This window comes from Neovison vison, chromosome 3 (assembly GCF_020171115.1).
Source record: "Neovison vison isolate M4711 chromosome 3, ASM_NN_V1, whole genome shotgun sequence".
Lineage (NCBI taxonomy): Eukaryota > Metazoa > Chordata > Mammalia > Carnivora > Mustelidae > Neogale > Neogale vison.
Window position 1 is genome coordinate 217,083,972 of NC_058093.1, and position 21,481 is coordinate 217,105,452.

At 47.0% G+C, this 21,481-nt stretch overlaps 1 protein-coding gene and 1 pseudogene across 1 annotated transcript; one reads left to right on the plus strand and one right to left on the minus strand.

Moving 5' to 3' along the window:
- Positions 1-344: 344 nt before the first annotated feature.
- Positions 345-12,803, minus strand: YWHAH (tyrosine 3-monooxygenase/tryptophan 5-monooxygenase activation protein eta). The gene is made up of 2 exons (XM_044243838.1): positions 12,593-12,803; positions 345-1,813 (listed from the first exon to the last, which is right to left on the minus strand). The coding sequence occupies exons 1-2, from the start codon at positions 12,677-12,679 to the stop codon at positions 1,160-1,162; spliced, it is 741 nt and encodes a 246-aa protein (XP_044099773.1). The 5' UTR covers positions 12,680-12,803; the 3' UTR covers positions 345-1,159.
- Positions 12,804-13,529: 726 nt separating this feature from the next.
- On the plus strand, positions 13,530-20,946 carry LOC122903626 (annotated as a pseudogene).
- The last annotated feature ends 535 nt before the right edge of the window (positions 20,947-21,481 follow it).

Sequence of the window (21,481 nt, forward strand, 5' to 3'; positions counted from 1 at the left end):
AGCAAGAAAACTTACTATGCCAAAAATGCTTGAGTTTGGGGCGCCTGGGTGGCTCAGTGGGTTAAGCCTCTGCTTTCGGCTCAGGTCATGATCTCAGGGTCCTGGGATCAAGCCCCATGTTGGGCTCTCTGCTCTGCAGAGAGCCTGCTTCCCCCTCTCTCTCTGCCTGCCTCTCTGTCTACTTGTGATCTTTCTGTCAAATAAATAAATAAAATCTTTAAAAAAAAAAATGCTTGCGTTTGAGAGACTAAAACCAGGATTCAAAATGGTCATCTGTTAGAGAGCTCCTTTGTGGGGGCGGGGGGGGGGGAATGGGGATGAAAACCACACACATAGACATAATATCCCCAAAGCAGCATTTATTTACCCACTGAATTCCAAAACATTTAATTTAGAAGTCTGGCATTTCATATCACCCATCTTGATTGATGTGGGCTGACACACGTGGTGCTGTCAGGATACACAAGGACAATAGCCAAATAGTTACAAAAAATAAATCCATGATTCTTAAACAATCGCAACCAAAAAAAAAAAAAAGTTACAGGTATCAAAACTTTAGATGCATTGCATTGAGAAAGAAGGTCTGTGCACATAATTTAAAGAGGCAAAACAAGGCGCTACTGAAACTTCACGTTAAACAGTTTATTATAAAGCTGATGGAAAGGAGGAGTGGTCTCTTTGTAATCAGCTTCCCTTAACAGTTTTCCATTAGCTGAAGAAAGAGGTGGGAGGGGTGAATTCATTTTTTGCATGCACAAGATGTATACTGCTTAACAAAACACTATCGGCTTGTTTTAAATGGATCATTTAAATATCACTCGTAGCCTGCCTTGGCTAATTCTTCTTTCTAAACTTCCCCATTGCTTTTGCTTGTATTTCACATAGATCAATAGGCATAGTAAAATGCCTCATTCAGAACGCCCCTGTCTGCACATTTCGAAAAGGGAGCCCCTATGGGCTTAAAGCAACCATCAATCCATCAATGCCATGAAGATTTATCTGAAACTGCTTCCCAAGGGGCAGGAGAGCAGATCTGAGTAGCTGTGTGCTGCCAATACAGATAGGTTTAGCACTAGATATTTAGTGATTGTGGCAAGGAAGAATCAAGTGATGATGGGGGGTGGTGGGTGAAGGGAAGGCCCAGGGCCCCGAAGACTCTTCAGTTGCCTTCTCCTGCTTCTTCATCCTGCTGGTCGCTCGTCCAGAGGGTGAGGTTGTCTCGCAGCAACTGCATGATAAGCGTGGAGTCCTTATAGGAATCCTCATTTAGTGTGTCCAGCTCAGCTATGGCATCATCGAAGGCTTGTTTGGCTAAGAGGCAGGCCTGCTCGGGTGCATTCTGGATCTCATAGTAGAACACGGAGAAGTTGAGGGCCAGACCCAGTCGGATGGGGTGCGTTGGCTGCATGTGCTCTTTGCTGATTTCAAATGCTTCTTTGTAGGCAGCCTCAGAAGCTTCGACCACACTGTTTTTCTTCTCCCCGGAAGCTACCTCTGCCAAGTAGCGGTAGTAATCACCTTTCATTTTCAGGTAAAATACCTTGCTCTCATACTGGAAATCATTGCAGTTCTTGATGAGGAACTTGTCAAGCAGAGCCAGGACATCATTGCACACTGTTTCCAGCTCCTTCTCAATCTTCTCCCGGTAAGCTTTAACTTTCTCCAACTTCTTTTCATTTCCATCAGCCATGGTTTTCTGCTCAATGCTGCTGATGACCCTCCAGGAAGATCGCCTGGCACCAACCACGTTCTTGTAGGCCACAGAGAGGAGATTTCGATCTTCATTGGAAAGAGGTTCATTGAGCTCTGTCACCTGCAAAATCCCCAAAAGATAAACACTGAGATCCAAATCCAAAACTCTTAGAAAGAAATCTGCCTTTGAACCTAATCAACAACCCTTCTCAAGCCAGCATGGACAAGCTGGAGAAAAAACAGACATGAATCCTGTCTGAAGGAAGACTGTAGTCTAAAAAGAAGAAATAAATACTTGAAACAAAATATTCAGGGGCGCCTGGGTGGCTCAGGGGGTTAAGCCTCTGCCTTTGGCTCAGGTAATGATCCCAGGGTCCTGGGATGGAGCCCCGCATCGGGCTCTCTGCTCAGCAGGGAACCTGCTTCCCTTCCTCTCTCTCTGCCTGCCTCTCTGCCTACTCGTGATCTCTGTCTGTTAAATAAATAAGTAAGTAAGTAAGTAAATAATCTTAAAAAAATATATATATATATTCAGTGATGGGGCACCTGAGTGGCCCAGTGGGTTAAGCCTCCGCCTTTGGCTCAGGTCATAATCTCAGGGTCCTGGGATCGAGCCCCGCACTGGGCTCTCTGCTCGGCAGGGAGCCTGCTTCCTCTGTCAAATAAATAAAATCTTAAAAAAAAAAAAATTCAGTGATAAGGGATTTCAGAAATTCTTAATTCGGGCCTTTTAAGATGTTGCCTTCATCTTGGTAGAGGTATGGGGATAAATATAATCATCTAAAGATTGGTACATAGTAGTGAATGAAAAAGCCCTGAGGTTCAGCTATTCTGCAAAAGGTATTGTCAACAAATGTTCAAAGACTAGAGACTGGGAAGTACATTCCAGATTCTACTTCCAACTTTATATTCTAGAAAGAACCAATCATACCTCCCTCAAATATGTATTAATAGATAAGAGATTCACAGATGAGATCAAACACAGGTCAAGTGGCCAGTTTTGCCCTGAGTTGGTTACACAAGAAAATCCCAGCTTACACTGAGACCTCCCCCAATCCAAATGGATACATTAGTGACAAGAACGTGCTACCAGCCTCTCCTAAAAGCAGAGGCTGGGGGCATGTTGGAACTCTCCATTTCTCAATGTTTACCTCTTACTCAGCAGTAAGCTCTACTTAGCTCTACCTGACTGACTGGGCATCAAAGATGGAAGCACCAATTACTTTAAGGAGCAATGTTAAATTTCCTAAGCAGTAACTTTAGGTAGTTCATGATCCCAACAACAGTGAGCCAGCTATGTAGTTAGTAAAAAGGGTGCTGAGCTTTGCTGTGTTGTTTAATTGTGTCACCCAAAGTTACAATGAAGTCTTAACCTCAGGACCTGTGAATGTGACCTTATTGGGAAACAGGACCTCTACAGATATAATCAAGTCAAGGTGAAGTCACCCTGTATTAGGGTGGATCCTAAATCCAGGGACTGGTGCCCTTATAAGGAGTGGGAGATTTGGAGACACACAAACACAGGGAGAATGCCATGTAATGATGGAGGCTGAGACTGGAGAGATGAGTCTACCAGCCAAAGAACACCAAGGATTACCAAGGGCCACCAGAAGCTAAGGCAGAGGCAAAGAAGGATTTTTCCCTAAAGCCTTCAGAAGGAGCACAGCCCTGCTGACACCTTGATCTTGGACCTCTAACCCTCCCAAATGCAATAATATAATTTGCTATTTAAGCTACCCAACTTGTGGTACTTTGTTTGGCAGCCCAAGGGGACTAACACAGACTCGGAATCAGAAAAACCTGGGTCTGGGTCCCAGCAAAGCCACTAATTTTCAAAATTGGCCTCTATCTTTATAAGGTAGGGGGATTCCTTAATTACATGACTGACTGATACAAGTCTTTAATTTTCAGGAAAAGAAAAAGAAAAATATTTAGGAAACCATAAAACACTCAACAGAGAAAAATATTACTTAAACTGTAAGGACAGAAACTTCTACAACTGAGGGGAAAGGGGTAAAGGCCAGTTCGACGGAGAAAGTTATTAACAGCATATTAAAATAGACATGCTTTAATGTGGATTGAAAAGACTGAGCAGCAGAGAATCAGAAACTCTTTTAAACTTTTTTTAAAGATCCAAAAAATTAACTCAAGAACATAAGCAACAAATACAATCATTATGTGTAAAATTAGAAAACTTGTGCTAAGTTCTTCATTGTCTACTAGCAATCTCCTCCCCAATAAAAATACCAAAATACCCCCACTTCTCTGTCCCCAGCACCCCTATTTCTTTGCTACAAAACCCGAGCCTAGGATTGTCTCTCCACCTCTGCCTACTCAATCAACCCAATCCCACTTTCTTCTTCAGTGTGATCTTTGGCTACTGGCTGCTTCTGCCCATCCCGTGGGAGGGCTGCCTGCAAACCAGGTTCCTCATTCCTCCTCACACAGAGATTGAGTAGTCTCCACACTTTTCTCCATGATTTGCCCCAGTCCCAGGCAATCTCTCTACTAACCCCAAATCCATGCTCCCTTCAAATCCAGGTGAAGACCTGTAACCCCACTTGTTTCCTCCTCCAGTGAGTTCCTTCAACACATACTCATATTATGTGACTTTATAGATATTTGTGAATTTGATCTTTTAAGGAAGCAATCCTTATAAATCAAAATTCCATCTTGAATGCTCTGGCAAATCTCAGACTGTTGAATCCTCTCAAATGACTCACTTTTCCAGACAATATTCAGTAAAACATGAGGCAAGCACAGAATCACAGAGCTCCTTAGATCCTGCAGTAAATCACTTGACGTTAAACGGCAAAGGCTATCCATAAGGAGTCAATAAGATTTCACCCTGTGGCTAATAAAGCTGCTTGCTAGACTCACAAAGACACACCAAAGTAACTCCCCAGAGTGTATCTTCAAAATTGCGTGCATAGGGGCACCTGGGTGGCTCAGTGGGTTAAAGCCTCTGCCTTCAGCTCAGGTCATGATCCCAGAGTCCTAGGAGCCCCGCATCAGGCTCTCTGCTCAACGGTGAGCCTGCTTCCCTCCTTCTCTCTGCCTGCCTCTCTGCCTACTTGTGATCTCTGTCAAGTAAGTAAAAAATAAAATCTTTAAAAAAAAATAAAATAAAATTGCATGCATATGTGAATACAGAACACCCTTATCGGTGTTTGTACAACAGACATTATCATAACTAAAAAACAAACAAACAAACAACACAAAAAAACCCGTAAGAAATGCGGAGTCTAGCCTGAGCTAGCTATGTGACCTTGTCTGAGGATCAAAAGCAAAACAAGGGGCACTGGTCTAAATTATTTCCAAGGACCTCTTCAGCTCTAATATTCTAGGATTCTGTTTTTCCTAAGCAATAACAAAAGGTGTGGAAAGGCTGACATTGGTGTAAATGAAATTCGGTTGTATCTGTAGGTTTCAGGAATTCATGCAGCCCTTCACCATCAGGAATAAACTGCCCAAAAAGTCTGCTGGGCAATATTTATAATGACACCTTCCCAAGAAAAATCATTTACTAGGAGTATTAGTGTTTATGTAACTATCTGGTTTTCTGCCAGTCTGAATGAATCACTATCAGCATCAGCTGAGTGTGACTAACAGCTAAGCAAGCATTGTTCTTAGAATCCCAGCCAGGGCCTAACTAGGAAATAACTGGATACATTTAAATATAGTATTTTTAAGACTCCTGGATTACAACTCAGTTAAGAAAGGGAAACTTATGGAAGGAAGATCATTTTATCACTTGATTGGATAACTAAAGGAAACGTAAAGGAAACGGAGCTTTCCCCAGATTGGAAAAGTATAGACCGAAGTGAAATCAGACAGGCTACTGAAACAAACAAAATCTATAGCCAGTTTTGATTTGTTAGCACCAGTTCCCAGTATTTCAAATTCCAAACTACTGGAGGCAGGAAAGTCTAGTCACACATCAAGAGAAGTAGACATTGGGAGGCAATGTAGTACAAGAAAAAGGAAAACCTAACTACTAGTCCCAACCCGGCGCTAAGCAGCGGCGTGGTCCTCCACATGCATAGTCTCGGGAGATGATTTACTGGAGCTTTACCATTAGAAGTTTCCAAATGGCTTCTAACTGGGAACGTGAAACAAAGACTAGACACAGAATTTCCGGGATACAGAGCCCTGCCCAGTGGTTCTCAACCTGGTCTCTACTCCAGCCAGTTTCAACAACAGCCTCATTTCTGCCACACATGACTACCCTCAGGGCAGCCATTCTAGACACATCTTCATGGGGCAGCACCACCTCTGACGGACTCCTCACCTCTGTTCAGTCTCTCCGCCTTCCTGCTCGCCATCCCCCCACCTAATCCAATTTGCCCTCTTTCTGAAAACCTGGAGTTGGTGGACCATTCCCATTTATAAAGTCCCCTCTTTCCACCTCCCTTAAGGATTGGGCTCCAGGCCAGACATTCAACTTGTGTCCTGACTGAGGTCCTTATCGTACCACCAACTTGGACTGCACCAACTCCCCTGGCGGGGGTGGGGGGGTGAGACGGTGGGAATCACTTCACCCCTTTCCTCGGCTCTAGGACTACACAGCAGTACTAAAGTTACAAGCAACCTGAGAGGCCACTAACTCATTTATCTTCCTATGACACCATTCGTTTACCCAAAAATCCCTAAGGGCCTCCTCCCACTAACTGGCCAGGCAATAAACTATGTGTTTGTGGGTAAAAATAGACCCAATGCCAAAAATAGCCCAGGGACTATTTGGGAAAACTTAAAAGTTCTTAATCTGGGAAACATCCAACCTCAAAAGTAACACTGAAAAAAAAAAAGTAACACTGAGCAAACAAAAAATGCCCCCCCCAGGACGGATTGCCAGGCCACATTGCCAAAGTCAAGGTAAACGTTACTTCTCCTAAAGGACACTTCCATCCTTCAGGGCTACACACACCCACTACCATCCCACCTTTTATAGTTACCCACACCCACTAGCTACTAAAAAGCTTGCATTTGATATAAGAGGTGGCAACAGGAGAAAACAATTCTCATGAACAATGAGGTAAACATGCCACATCATAAAATCTTTACAATTCGTTGGCAGAGTCCTGTATGTATTAAAGAGGAGGGGGGAAAAATAAAGAAAAAAATGGTGAGTCAGGGAATAAGAGCTTTTTTAGCGATTTCTCCCCAATTTACTACCCTCCAAGTAAAGATTTTGCCTAGTCCCAAGGTGGCAAACTACCCATCTGTCACCACTTGCCCAGGCCTGGATAGATCACTCCCTGTCCTCAGAACAAGACTGCAGTTCTAGAAAGCCAAAAGGAAGCTAAACTTCAAGCTTAGCTTGGTAAGTTCAGGTAGTTAATATCCATTCAAAGCCTAACATTAGTCAAAGAGCCACCTTTATATCATGGAGAGACTGCCTTTTCTTACTCTTATCATAACTGAGCACTTCTGTAGGATTGGCAAGGATTAAATCCAACGCATCTGAACGGCATTACTGCGTGCTACTGTCCCTGGAGGTACCAGCACTGAAAGCTTCAGAAGTTATGCCAGGTTCCGATCACAGGCAATGGCCACCACCCACAATGGGGAAAGTCACTGCAAGAAGTGGGAAGAGCACCCAATTGGTGGGGCAGTGAACAGGCAGCCTCAACCTGGACGCTAGGAGGAATTCTACCAATAACCCAGACAATGAAATATTAAGGCCTATCAGCTTATAAAATATATTTTTAAAAAAATGTGGAGAAACAACTGGTGCCAAGTACATGAAACAATTCCCTAAAATAGTAGTATAATTTAACATAGTTCTGCACTTCCTAATTCATAGCAGGAATTCAAATTCAATTAAAACTTTCCTTCTTGGGTGCCTGGGTGGCTCAGTGGATTAAGCCGCTGCCTTCGGCTCAGGTCATGATCTCAGGGTCCTGGGATCCAGTCCCACATCGGGCTCTCTGCTCAGCAGGGAGTCTGCTTCTCTCTCTCTCTGCCTGCCTCTCTGTCTACTTGCGATCTCTGTCAAGTAAATAAATAAAATCTTAAAAAATAATAATAATAAATAAAATAAATAAATAGATAAAACTTTGCTTCTTAAGCTAAAAAAAAACTCTTGGTCTTCAGAAGAAGCAAAATCCAAATGTGTGAGTCTGCCTTTTACACTCCTCTGCTATAGCTAAGAACCATACGTGGTAGATTGTTTTTAATCAAACTTGGCAAAAATGACTTACATCTGATACATGAAATTACTTCTTCACTAAGCCCACTTGTGTAAAGGGCCTGAAAGTTAGTCACCAATAATGAATAATATACCAGAATGTATACTAGAACTATTATCCCTTTCATGATCCCAGGGTCCTGGGATCGAGCCCCACAGGGAGCCTACTTCTTCCTCTCCCCACCCCTCCTCCCACTCATGCTCTCTCACGAACTCTCTCTTTCACACTCAAATAAATAAAATCTTTATATATATAATTTATAATTTTATATAATTATATATATATATATATATATATATATATATCCCTTAGCCTCATGGGCCATTATTATACAGCGGCTAAAGTGAGAGTTCTAAATTTAAGAGTTCAAATTTTGGCTTTACAACTTGATCTCAAAAAAATCAACCTCTTAGGGGAACCTGGGTGGCTCAGTGGTTGGGTATCTGCCTTCGGCTCAGGTCATGATCCCAAGGCCCTGGGCTTGAGCCCTGCATTGGGCTCCCCGCTCAGCGGGAAGCCTGCTTCTCCCTCCCCCACTCCCCCAGCTTGTGTTCCCTCTCTCACTGTCTGTCAAATAAATAAATAAAATCTTAAAAAAAAAAAATTTAACCTCTTTAACCTCATTTGTAAAATGAAGTTAACTATCCATAGTCAGTTCATCCAAAGTTGTTGTGAAAATTAAATGAGAATGTACACATGGGAGTAACAGCTACCATTTACTGAATACCTAATAAGTAAAATGTAAGTTCCATAAATTTGATGAACTGTAACACAGAAAACGTATTTGCTTATCTCCTTCCAAACCATTTCTGGACGTGTGATACTGCATTCTACCACTAATATGAAATTTCAAAGCTCTGTGAACTCTTCACCATCTGAAATCCTTTTAATTCAAGCTACTCCAAGAACCCAGAACCTTCCTTCTTTCCTTCCTCAGCCAATGTATGGCAAAGCAATACTTACATTACAAATTACCACTCAGTGGGAAATCATGCTCTCTAGTTTATACATATTTCAAACTACAGCACTGATGTGGCTTTAAGATTTCACACTAACCACAATTTTGGTACACCTCAAAATCAGACTTAGTTTTAATATCTGCAACACGGGTTATGTCTTACCCTGAGCCACTCAGTCGAGCTCTCCTTTTATATACCACCTGCTCATTTCCCCATTTCTCATAATCTCACAGCTGTTGGAATAAGAGCCTTTTGCCACTGGTGGGGCCAAGTGCCTCTTCCTCTCAAACTGTTTAAGTTGAAGCTTTATTTCTTGCACTCAACATCTGTACAGCTATTCTTCAAGTCCTTCAGATATATTTCTCTGTCCTTTGTTAATTTTGTAATCAATTGTTATCAACAGTGTTAATACACACCATGCTATCCCAAATAATTTTTGATGTTTAATAGATTCACATTTACAATCTGTTTTAATATAAAATAGATGACTTAAGGCAATTAAGAGACATGAATGAATGATGTCCACCCATGAGTATTCACCAGAAATCTGGTTATTTGCCCTCCTTCCTTAAATCACTAAGTCTAATGCACATTGTTATCCCCCTTTATAGGTTTATTTTGGTTTATTTCACTTTCTCATAAGATGGTATGATACCCATGTTTCAGAGGTTACAATTTGGGTAAGGTCATTCCAAGACCAGCCAAGAAGGGAACTGGATTCTTAGAATCTTTTACAATGCCTTTCTTCCCACTGTTTCACCTTTTCAAGTTGCTAAGTATGAGATGAGGAGATCGTGAAGACAATCCTTTAGTTCACTTGAGAAGCATTTCTTGCCTCTTCAAATTATGGGGTGAGGCAGGGAACTGCAGTTCTCAAATGAGTTGAGGCAACAGTATTGTTGTTTCCAAAATGCACGGTTTTTCTTAAAGCTTACCAACACCATCCTCCAGGTGACGCTGGTAGCATAAGGAACATCAATGATTACAGGCAGGCATTATTAGGTGACCATTTGAATTATAAAGAAAACAGAAAACAAGTTAGAAGAATAAAGACTGAAAAATGACTTGATAGCAACACCTGCACTTCTAGTTTTACACTTCAAAGGATTCAAAGCCCAGAGATGTTAGGTCCAAAGTTACAGCATGGTGACATCGGAACATCTCCTCACTCAGGTGTGCTAAGTCTACGCTAGAGCAGTCTACTTACCTGCCCTTCCACCACCCCAAAGAAAACCCACATAAACCCAGATTACCAGATAACCCAGGTTACCAGAATCCCCTCTTTCCAAAAGCTCGATCTTAAGCCTACAATATTAACAAAGTGGGGACTGAGTCTTCCCAGTAACATTAAGAATTTAATGTACAGGGGTGCCCGGGGTGGCTCAGTGGATTAAGCTGCTGCCTTCAGCTCAGGTCATGATCTCAGGGTCCTGGGATCAAGCCCTGCACGGGGCTCTCTGCCCAGCAGGGGGCCTGCTTCCCGCCCCCACCTGTCTCTCTGCCACTTGTGATCTGTCAAATAAATAAATAAAATCTTAAAAAAAAAAATTAATGTACAAATATCAACTTAGTAAGTAGAATAGAAACTGTCTTCCACTGAACCCTGCCATGTCCTTTCCAATGAATATATTCCATTAATTTAGATGACAAAAAACTTGACTTTTTAAAAGGAGATACAATGAAGGAATCATTTTATCACAATTCTCAGATGACATAACTGGAGCTTGGATTGATTTTTCAATGCTGGATGGCTTATCCAACCCATCAATCATTTCAGAGAGATATTACAGAGTCTCAGCACACAGGAGGGTTCATTAGTTGCAAAATGCCACCTTTTGGCCTCAGGGAAAAAAAATGTGTGAACACAAGTTTCTAGCTACAGAAAAGCATTATTCAAGCCTGCTTATGAACACTAGAATGCCAGTTTTGTTCTCTCCCCAACCTAAATTTCATTCTGGTTACATCTCTCAAACCCTTCCTTACTTCCCATTTCAAGTTGCCTCAGGTTTCCTAGAGCTCCAGAATGTCCTTTCTTGTCATTTTCTCTTAACCTCAACTAATCTTTCTTCAAGCCCCACTCACAGGGTGAACGAGGGCCTCAAGAAAATGTCTGGAGAGGCCTCAGCCTGCACAATCTCAATACCACTCCGTTAGTGTGACTTGTTGTGTGAACAGAAGTGGCTCTTATCCCAAAGAAAATTAAGCTCAGAACCCCTTCGGAGAAAATGTATTCACAGTAGATGCTGTAAAATTTGCAAAATTAATACATTTCACATTTGTGTCCTTAAAGAGGGCCCCCTGAATTACAAAGCTTTAGATCCCAGACCTAGTTTGTCCCTGGTTTAGACTATCTAACCCCTGAAAGCATGCCAGGGCTCAAATCAGGATCACCAATTTACCAACAAATGAGTGGTAATGCTGGTTTCCAAACACACCTAGTGCAATATTTAACAAGGACACCACTGGAAAGGTATCTCTTGAAGTGTCTTTCTTAGCTGGAAAATCCTCAATACTGACCTCAGCAACGTATTTCATTTGATATTAATATCAAAAGCCTTAAAAGCAGTTTTTCACATGATTCTGAAATTTTAGGGAGACTCTCAATTTGTGGATTATAAGAAATCTCACAAGACCATCAAAAGGACAAACGAGCCATAATTCGGGACAGTAACTGTCAGGCTTCAGCCCCCTAAAAATAGCCATGAGGGATGTTAGGGTGCAGATTTCTGAGTCCCGACCCCAGAGATGCAGAATCTTTAGGTCTAAGGTGGCCCAGGCGGATCCTCCCAGGTCTCCAGAGGATATACGCTGGTTAAACATAGCAGATTGGTGGCCGTCAGCTGTAGCTCTACCACTGTGTGACCTTGACGCGGAGAAGTAATGTTTATTTCGAGAAAAGGTAAAATAAAGGTAAGAAGAGCAGTAAGAGGATAACAGGAACTCTTAGTCTCATATATGCAGGTGGTGTCTAATCCACGGTTGTGCTAGGGTGTGGCTAGGCACGAGTCCTTCACCGGAAATCAAGCTGCAAAATCAATCTATGAAGATCTCGGAACGCAAACGCACACAGCCCTGTCTTGCCAAGAAGTCACGTCTCATTTTAATGTCCAAGCATTTGCTCCCTCCATCGGACCTGGGCGTGGGGCCCCACACCCGCCGCCCGCCGCCCTCCAGCTCGCGTCCACGTCTAGACTGCAGGATGGGGGTCTTCGCACACAAAGCCAGACGCGGGCGTAGGAAGATGGAATAGAGAACGATTCCGTAGAGTAGAGCATAACAGATCGGAATCAAAACAGACTTCAGGTCGTGTGGCAAAGAGAACCAGGAGACAGGGTGCCACTCACTAGATGATTCTTTATTACAATTTGGGGTATGGAGGAAGGAGAGAGGGACGTGAGCCCCCACGCTGGGCAGAACGGTCTAGAACGAGGAATGTGGTTCTCTCACGTTTCCTCAGGCACCCCTCCCCCCCCCGGCTCCGAGCTGGGATGCCGCGACCCCCGCCCACCTGAAAGGGGCCACTGTCGCCCACCCATCCTCGTGGGGCTACATTCCTCCCCCGAGACCCCACCCGGGCCCGGTCGCAGGAAATGGCGGGGCGGGCCCGGGAAGCGCGGGCTGCTGGCGGGCGGCCGCGCCCAGCGAGGTCGCGGGGTCGCTCTGGGCCGGGAAGGAGATGCCGCCCGACCGCCCATCCCTTCCCTACGCGGGGATCCCCAGCCGGCCAACCGGGCCTCCCGGCGCGCTCACCGCCTTCATGGCGGAGGCCATGTCGTCGTAACGCTCCGCCTGCTCGGCCAGCCGCGCCCGCTGCAGCAGCTGCTCTCGGTCCCCCATGTCGCTCGTGGCTCTGCCTCGCCTCGCGCCCGCACCGCTCGCCTGCCTGCTCGGTCGCCTTGCGTCCTCTCCCTGGTCGCCGCGGAGGCCGCCGCCGCGCACGCGCACTGGCTCGCCGGCCGGCCCAAGGCTGCAGACTGCAGGGCTCTGCCGCCGCTCCCGCCCTCTCGCTGGCTCGCCCCGCACGCTGTGGCTCGCGCCGCCGACGCCGCGGAGGGAGGAGAGGCGGCCGCGCGGGGGGATGGGAGGATGGAGGACGCCTGCGCAGTGGGAGCAGCCGGGCCTGGCGGCGGGGAGCGACCGGAGTGGGAGGGGGGAAGGGCGGGCCGGCCCTAACGGTCTATTTCAAGGTGACGTCACCTACTATAAATAGCTGCAGCCGCCACCGCCGCTGCTGCCCCGCCCGAGAACTGCGCAGGCGCCCTGTCAGTGCTGCATTTTACCGCCGCATAGGTGGAGGTGGGAGAAGGAAAAGTGGGGTGGGGACTGCGGATCCCCAAGAGCGGGCGTGGTGATGGCGATTGCGTAGGTAGCTCAGTGGCACAACTCCTCCTTGAAGCGCATCTCTGAGGTCAGGTTGGAGGTCCGGCTCCAGATGGACCCAAAAATCAAATAACCCTTCTGTTTGGAGAAGCCAGGAGGCCGTGTGCCCCTGGGGGCGGGCCGGGGCCGCCCTCGCCATCCTGCCAGCTTCGACCCCAATCTGGCCCATGCGGTCCTTGGGGACGCACCCTGCGCTTGGATCCTATTGGCCAGGGCATTATCCGTCCGAACTTTGGGGACAGCATCCCACCTCCACTCCCAAACACGCATTTCACACCCTCTGCAGAGCTGTGCTCCAACCCCGACAATGGACTTTGGGCATACTGTGCCTTCCACGAGAGGAGGGACAGGTTGGCCTGATTGGGATGAGTAACATATGTACTAGGAGCCAGTCCAGCGCTAGGCATGTATAGGCATAAACATAATTAATCCTCACAACCCACCCCGCAGGTGGGCACAGCTGGTCTCCCCATTTTTCAAAGCCAGATTAGTGACTTACTCAAGGTTACTTGAGTAACCCCTAAGTGGTGGAGCCAGAATCTGAGTTCAAACCCAAGCTGAACTTCCTTCTGTGGCAAGGGGTGGCGGGTGGATGGGCTGACTGGTCACTAAGCCCATCCAGCTGTCGCATTCTATGCTAAGGGTCCCTCATGCCAGGCCTTGAGCTGGGCCTCAGATGAACTAGGAAAATCCCAAGGACTGAAACATAGCCCCACTTGAGTACAAGATACCAAGGGAAAGACCTTAGGCTCTTTGAGAATTTTATTGCATGCTCAGCACTGGGGGAAGGAGTAGCTACAGAATAATTAAGATATATTCTCTTGTCTCATAAGCCAGATCTAAATATGCAAGTGCAGGTAAGCTAGACTTTGAGGGAGATGAAAGTCAGGGAAAAGGTATTAGGGAGTGGGGTCTGGCACAGACGAAGCCTTAGCAGTGAGGACAGAAACAAAACCTGAGAGACAATGAGAAGAAAGGCAGTGGGAAATGAGGTTGGGCAAAACAAGATAATGGAGTGTTTTAAATGCTAACTTGAAGGTTTGAGTCATTATCCTTAACTGGGAACCAGAAGAGGAGTGGAAGTCCCATTTCAAGCCAGGAATCTTGCTCTGGAGAGTAAGATGCATTTGAAAGGAGAAGAGAGGGACTGGACCATAGTTTTACCATCCAACAATTGGAGTACTGTTAAATGCACCATAGAATAGAAATCCGGAAACGTCCAAGGTGGCAGGACAATTCGAGTCACTGTCCTCCAACCCATTATCCCGTATAAGGAGAAACTGAGATCTGAGGAGGAGAAGAGGCTAGCCCCAGTTTGCACAGTGAGTGAGCAGAGCTGGGGTCTCCACACTAGGTCTCCTGTCTCTTGGCCTTTTTCTTCCTGCTTTGAGGCTAAAATGAGGACCTCAGTACCTGAGAAACGGGATTTTAGTGTGAGTCTGAGAGGAGGCCCCCACCGCAGTTTTCACCATGCTTTGAAGGGTCACCTTTGCTAACTACAAATGGAATTGAGGTTAACAAACCAGGCTGATCTGTCCCCTGGCGGATATCTTTAAAGAGCATGATAGATGATAATTAATTGTCCACCCCGCCTCTATGAAAATGGGGTTCCAGTGAGAGGTGGGAGGAGGCGGGCCAGCGCTGGGGGAGATTTTTATGGTTCCTTCCAGCCCTTAGAGAGATTAGAACCCTTCTAGCTTGTCTGATCATGTGGGCCTTAGACTGATTTCAAAACAGTGAAAACTGGGGCACCTGGGTGGCTCAGTGGGTTAAGCCTCTGCCTTTGGCTCAGGTCATGATCTCAGGGTCGTGGGATTGAGTCCCAAATCGGGCTCTCTGCTCAGCAGGGAGCCTGTTTCCCCCCTTCTCTCTCTCTGCCTCTCTGCCTACTTGTGATTTCTCTCTCTGTTAAATGAATAAAATCTTTAAAAAAAAAAGTTAGTTATAGTTAGTATACTAACTAAAAAAAATCAGTGAAAGTTAGGTAGATCAGGGCATTTGAATTCTAATAAATGTCAATGGGGGACACTTTGGTTCTCCCATGAAGCTTTTCTTTCCTTCTTACCAAAGTTCATTGTCTCTACTTCCTCACATCCCACCCACTTCTCAGTCCAGTGTACTCTGGGTCTGTCTGCCCCTAGTCCTTCACCTAGACAGCTCTCACTGTGGCCACCAGTAGTAAGTAGCCTCCTGTTGTCAGTCCAAGGTCATTTCATAGTTCTCACCTTCCTGGCCCTCTTGACAACACTGGGCACAACTGCTCCCCCTTCCTAGACAGAATCTCCTCTAAGATTTCATGACACTGCATCCTCCTGACTTGCTATTCCCCTTCTCTGGTCTCCGTGTGGGCTTGTCTTCTTGGCCTACCTTGAAATACTGGGGTTCTTCCCCAGGCCCTCTGCTTTTCTTGCTCTGTCCTATCCTGGGTAACTCCATCCACACCCACTCTTGAGGGAACATATCCCATATTCCCAGCTCTGGGCAAGGAGTTTTGCAGAAATGGTATATTTTTTTTTCCCTCAAATTTCCCCCCTGCAAGGTAAGTACAGTGTCCATTCCCATCTTACGATGGGAAAACTGGCTCAAAAATGTTCCATGATTTGGGGTGTTATACACAACTAATGAATTGTTGACCACTACATCAAAAATTAATGATGTAGGGCGCCTGGGTGACTCAGTGGGTTAAAGCCTCTGCCTTCGGCTCAGGTCATGATCCCAGGGTCCTGGGATCGAGCCCCGCATTGGGCTCTCTGCTCAGCAGGGACCCTGCTTCCTCCTCTCTCTCTGCCTGCCACTCTGCCTGCTTGTGATCTCTGTCTGTCAAATAAATAAATAAAATATTGGAGAAAAAAAATTAATGATGTACTATATGTTGGCTAACTGAATGTAATAAAAAAATAAATTTTTAAAAAATGTTTCATGATTTGACTAGTCAAGAGCTGGTAACAGATTCCCAAACCTGATAGTCCAACACTGCCTTTGGTGTTAGCTGAGAGGGGCTCACGGTGTGACTCCCCTCTGGAGCCATTTAGATTGTAAACAGTACAAACAAGCCTTCCTACCTGGAGTCTACACTCTCTGACCGGCACCCATCTTTACCCTTCGGAAAGGGCTGCCAACTCAAGCCCCAGGACAGCTACCTTGGATGGGAGGGACATCTACTCCCAGGGCCCTAAGTCCCATCAATAAAGTTGTTCTCTTTGAACAACTTCAGAGAGAGGCCCTGAACCAGATCAAGATGTTGCTCAGAGCTCAGAGCAAAACCTCAGTACGTTTCTGTCCTGTACAGAATCTCGGTCAGGGAACACAGCAACCTGCCCCTGACTACCTGAGGGACACATGAGTGGTGTGATGGGGAAGAAGGATCTGAACTTAGTTTCAAATTCTACTCTGCCCTTTACCAGATGAATCTCTCTGGGCAAGTCCCTAAAATAGGACCAACCACACCTATTTCTTTGGGTTGGGGACCAGCCAAAGCACAGATGTTCCTCACCTGCATGGAAGCGGCACATGGGAGGCACCAACCATCATGACCGAAGAAAGAATAATTCCTTGCTGTATCCCACTCTGAGCCAGGGGGAACGACTATTTCTCTTGCAGGATTGGATTTCGGAAGCAGTGCCAGAACCTGCCACTAGAGCCGAGTGAATAGGTGACCCAGAAAAGGCACGTCCTGTTTCCCCCACACCCTTGTGTACTCTGGGACACTCTGAGGTCCCTGAGAAGTCTGGTCACCAAGAGACATACTACAGAGGAGACCTGATATTATTCTAGAAAGATGGCTTTCACACTGTTGGCATGGTTACCATTTTGAGCAGGAGAGGCTGCCTGCCCACAGATTAGTGTCACCCAGATAGGATTTTAGGGTTTTCCCCCCAAATGCAGGCCTCCTGCTGCCCAAATAATCCTTGCTGAAGCGATGATAACACTACCACCAACAGCAGCAGCAGCAGCTGGCCAAGGGTCAACACTTTCCCCCCTAATATTATCCCACCAGATTCTTAAAACTCGTGGAAGGAGGTTCTCCCCTTCATATGGATGAGGAAAATGAAACGTAGAAAGGTCATGCACAGCCTCCCACTCACGACCACATTCTGCCACTTGCTGTGGCCCCAGTGTCCTTTTGCTCATACTAAATTGCACCCCACTCTGAGACTGGCCTGTGCCCACAGATTTCAGGACCATGCAGAGCCCTCCACCACTTTGTCAAAGCCTACTTTGGGAGCAGATCAGCTCCTCAAGGCAGCTTTTGGTATTCCAAAGTGTGAAAATGTCCTGGTAGCTACAATCTGTGAACCGGTGGAGCTCAGAGCCCATTCTCGGCACCCGCCCCCTGCAAGCTGGTTCAGAGGAGTTCAGCTCTGAGAGAAGACTGGTGAAGCTGCCCCCCATGGAACCACAGTGAGAATAAGGGCCAAAGGTGGGGGGGGGCTTTTTTTTGCTTCAGTTCTGCAGATGGTTGAGGACCTTGTGTTTCTTTGAAAGAATTTTCTAGATCCTTTGGCTGGAACCTTCTGGGTAATTGTCTCAAGCTTCTGTGCGATTCCCACTGAGGTGGAACCAGGTGGAAGGGGCTGTGTGGCACATTCGAGGGCTGTGACTTCCCCTCTCTGAGGCTTGGACTTCTTGCCTATGAAATGGGAGTCTGCACTGATAGATGGTAGAGTCCATTCTTTCTTCCAGCCCCGAAGGTCTACGGTGTTTCACTGTTGGAGGTTCAGCAAACAACGGCACGACAACTCAAGAGGATGAAATGGGGATGCTTCAAAGGACCAGTGTTTGGACCCCCAGTTGAAACATGGAGTAGAGGAGGGTAACGAGACCTACTCCATAGCAGGCCAGGGATGGGGGTGGGAGGAAGAGTCTGCCCTGTGCATGCCCACTCAGTTAAGGTAAGGTCAGTATTGTCCTTCTGATTTTACAGATGAGGAAACTGAGGCCTGGGGAGGTAAAGTGTCCTGCTCAACTTCCGCAGAGACAGCAGGGGGCCGGAGCCAGCATCTGCACTCCACCTTCCCCATTCTTTCCACTGGTGCTCTGACCTCCTGAGAGCCTTTTGGTTGTTGAGCTGTGAGCACAGCCGTCCTCCACTGCTGCTTAAACCACACCCTGGGAAGTAAGTGAGAGAGGGTAGCTGTGTTTCCCCCAAGGTTTCCTGCCAGGCAACTGTGCTTTTAAAAAAAAAAAAATCTTTTCCTACCTAGTATGTTAGTAGGAGGTGAGCAGATTGCAACAGAAGCCTTCTCTCTTCTTCCAGACAAGAGCGGCAGGCTGGCCCCCACTCAGGAAACGAAAAGATGTGGGAGGACCAAAGCCATAGGAGAAGGCTGACCCCAGGGGTCTGGACTATGCAGACGAGGGAGACACAGACACACAGCAGAGCCACTGGAGTCATAGGTAAAGACCCTTTCCCACTTGCAAGATATAAGCTCCTCCCTCCTGGCCTTTCATCATGTGGCCCTGGGCCGTCTTTCGAAGCTTGCCACCTGAGCATCCTATGTTCACCACGTTACATTGCCAGACTCTGCCCAAAGTTTCTACCAACTAGAATGTCCTTTCCCAACCTGCTGCCTCTTCCTCTGCTTTGAAGTCCTTTAATGCCCAGCTGAGACCTCACCTCCTCTAGAGAGCCTTTCAGATTCTCCATTAGGAAGCACTGTCCCCTCTGCCCACTCCCCCAGGGACTCTGGTATCCACCATGTGCGTAGAGTTATTTTGGTAAGGCTGATGTGTACTGGACAGCTGTTAGGCACCGGGCATGATGCTATGCAGCTTCACATATGACCTCATTTAATCCTCCTGACAATGATGAGGTGGGGATTCCTCTTATACCCACTCAAGGGGGTGGGGAAAGTGAAGCTCACTTACCCACAGTCATGGAGCTACTAGGGGCAGTCAGGATGCACACCCAGGTCTGACTGTCAAGTTCACGCTCTTTGTCACTTACACCACCTGCTTCCCACTTTCCAAGGAAGTCGTCACTTCCCTTGCAGAATGTAAGCACTGGGGAATCATTCCTCATCTGAGCCCCCACTCCGGACGTACCGCTCCATGAGTGCTGAACTGAATCTGATCACACCTCGCACACCCTGCAGAAATTCATCACTAGTGTCCTCTTTGTGAGCGGCAAGGGCTTTCAGGAGGCGCAGCACTTCTAACTGGTTGACCGCTAACTGACTAATTGACAGCAGGGGAGGAAGATAAGCTAAGGGAGGAAGCAAGGGGGAAGAGGAGACTTAAAAGCTCCTCAGAGGAGGGCTCCTCAGTTGAAAGGGGCAGTTACTCAGAGCCTCCTCAAACCCTGGCTCTTCCACAGTAGCTGGGGAAGCCTGGGCAAGGGGCTGCACCTCTCTGAGCTTGTTTCCTCCTCCATAACATGGGCCTGTTGCAACAGTGCTTGCTGTTCACCCTAAACACGCAGCACTTCTGCCAGGAGGAATGAGGTTGTGCTAAGGGAAAGAGTGAGTGCTGCCTCCTGGGACAGTTGGAGGATCAGCCCAGCATGAAATACCCTCCCCATGAAATCAGTGGGCCCTAAAGGTCTGAGAGCATCCAGGAACTCACAGGATCACAGACTTATAGTAAGGGTCTTAGAGACAACTCTGGTTGGCTTTCTCACTCTCAGAGACAGCAGATGAGTCTGGTTCCAAATCCAGCCTCCACTTGCTCTGTGGCCTCGTACATGTCACTTTGCCTGTCTCAGACTGGTTCCTCAGTTTTAATATGGAATTAAACATAATTCCTTTGACATAGCTCTGTTGAGAGGATCAGAGACCCAGGCAGTGAGTCAGTATTAACTATAGGGCACTGAGGCTCAGAGAGGGAAAGTAATTCACTCACAGTCACACAGCAGGTTAACAACAGAAACAGGTCTATGCCAGGTCCCCCCAAAGCCAAGACCTGGGCTTATCCTTAAGACAAGGCAGTCTTACCTCAAAGGCCGAGATGGACATTGGAAATGCAGCTGAGGATCACTGGTGAGTGATCTCACTGAACCGAGACAACTACTTGCATTGCCAATGGCTGGCAAATGGCAAAAAGCCCAAGTCAGAGCCTGGGGTCCTATGTTTAGCCTGCAGTCTAATCCACAATATAGCTCCGGGCCGTCGCCCCTCTGAACGGCAGTTTCCCTACTCCCCAAGGATTCCTGGCAGGACAAAGAGATTACATGAAGACACAGGGCTGTTTTCCTAACAGCTACCCTGAGCTCTCGCAATGCCCCAAGCCCTGTGCTATCACCAGCCATGGCTGCATTTAGTCTTCATATCAACTCTGCGAGGTAATCTGCAGATAAATGGCTAGGAATGGTTGGAACAAGGATCTGAGCTCTGATCCGGTTCCCTCTGCCTGGAACACTTACCCCCTTTTTCTGTGCCTAACTCGGGGGGCTCCTCAGGTTTTTGGCTCCCCTGGAAGAATCCCTCGACCTCAGGCTGGGGTGGGCACCTGATCTGGTCCTCTGCATTGAGACTTTTTCTCCCTTCCTCCGCCAGCCAGCAGGGGAGTTCCAAGAGGCAAGGACTTTGTCGCACTTACAGCTGTAGCCCCAGAGCCTAGCACTGTGCTTGGCATATAGCAGGTGCTCAGTCAATATTTGCCAAATGACTGAAGGCATCATGTCAGCATCAGGATGCCACCCAGACCCTGAGTAGCTGGAGAGAGGGGAGGAAGACTTTTGGACTCCTGCCATGCCTTACATTAGCAGCATCATTTCTGAGTCCTGACGGTCAACCCCCCTGGGATGCCATTTGAGCCGGCTGAATTCCGGTCACTGTTTCACCTTGGAAAGGCAGCCACAGCCCTTACCCAGCAGCCCAGTAACTGATGTCACAGCAGCACCAGGAGCTGTCCTATTAATATTAAATGTGGACTCCACTGCGGCAGAGCTGCAGGCCAGAAGAGCTGGAGGGGGCCTTGCCATGTCTCCATGGAGTTGTAGGCAGGGCACAGATGGGGTGCGCAAACCGGAAAGCCCCCAGCAGAGGAGCATTACACTGGCCCATTTTAGTCCCTGGCTTAACTCAGAAAGAGCCAGGGCAGCGTGTGCCTGCAAGGGGACAAGGAGACTACTGACTGAGCCCAAGTGGTAAACATATGGGGGATTAGGGGCTCCAGGGGAGATTTCCTGGATACAGTGGGAGGGTGAGCACTGGCGCCAGCTGGACCTAGACTCCACTCCAGGTTTGCACTGTGCAGCTGTGTGAGCGGAGAGCAAGTGCACCATCGAGCCTCCGTTCTCCAACCCATGAAATGGGCATG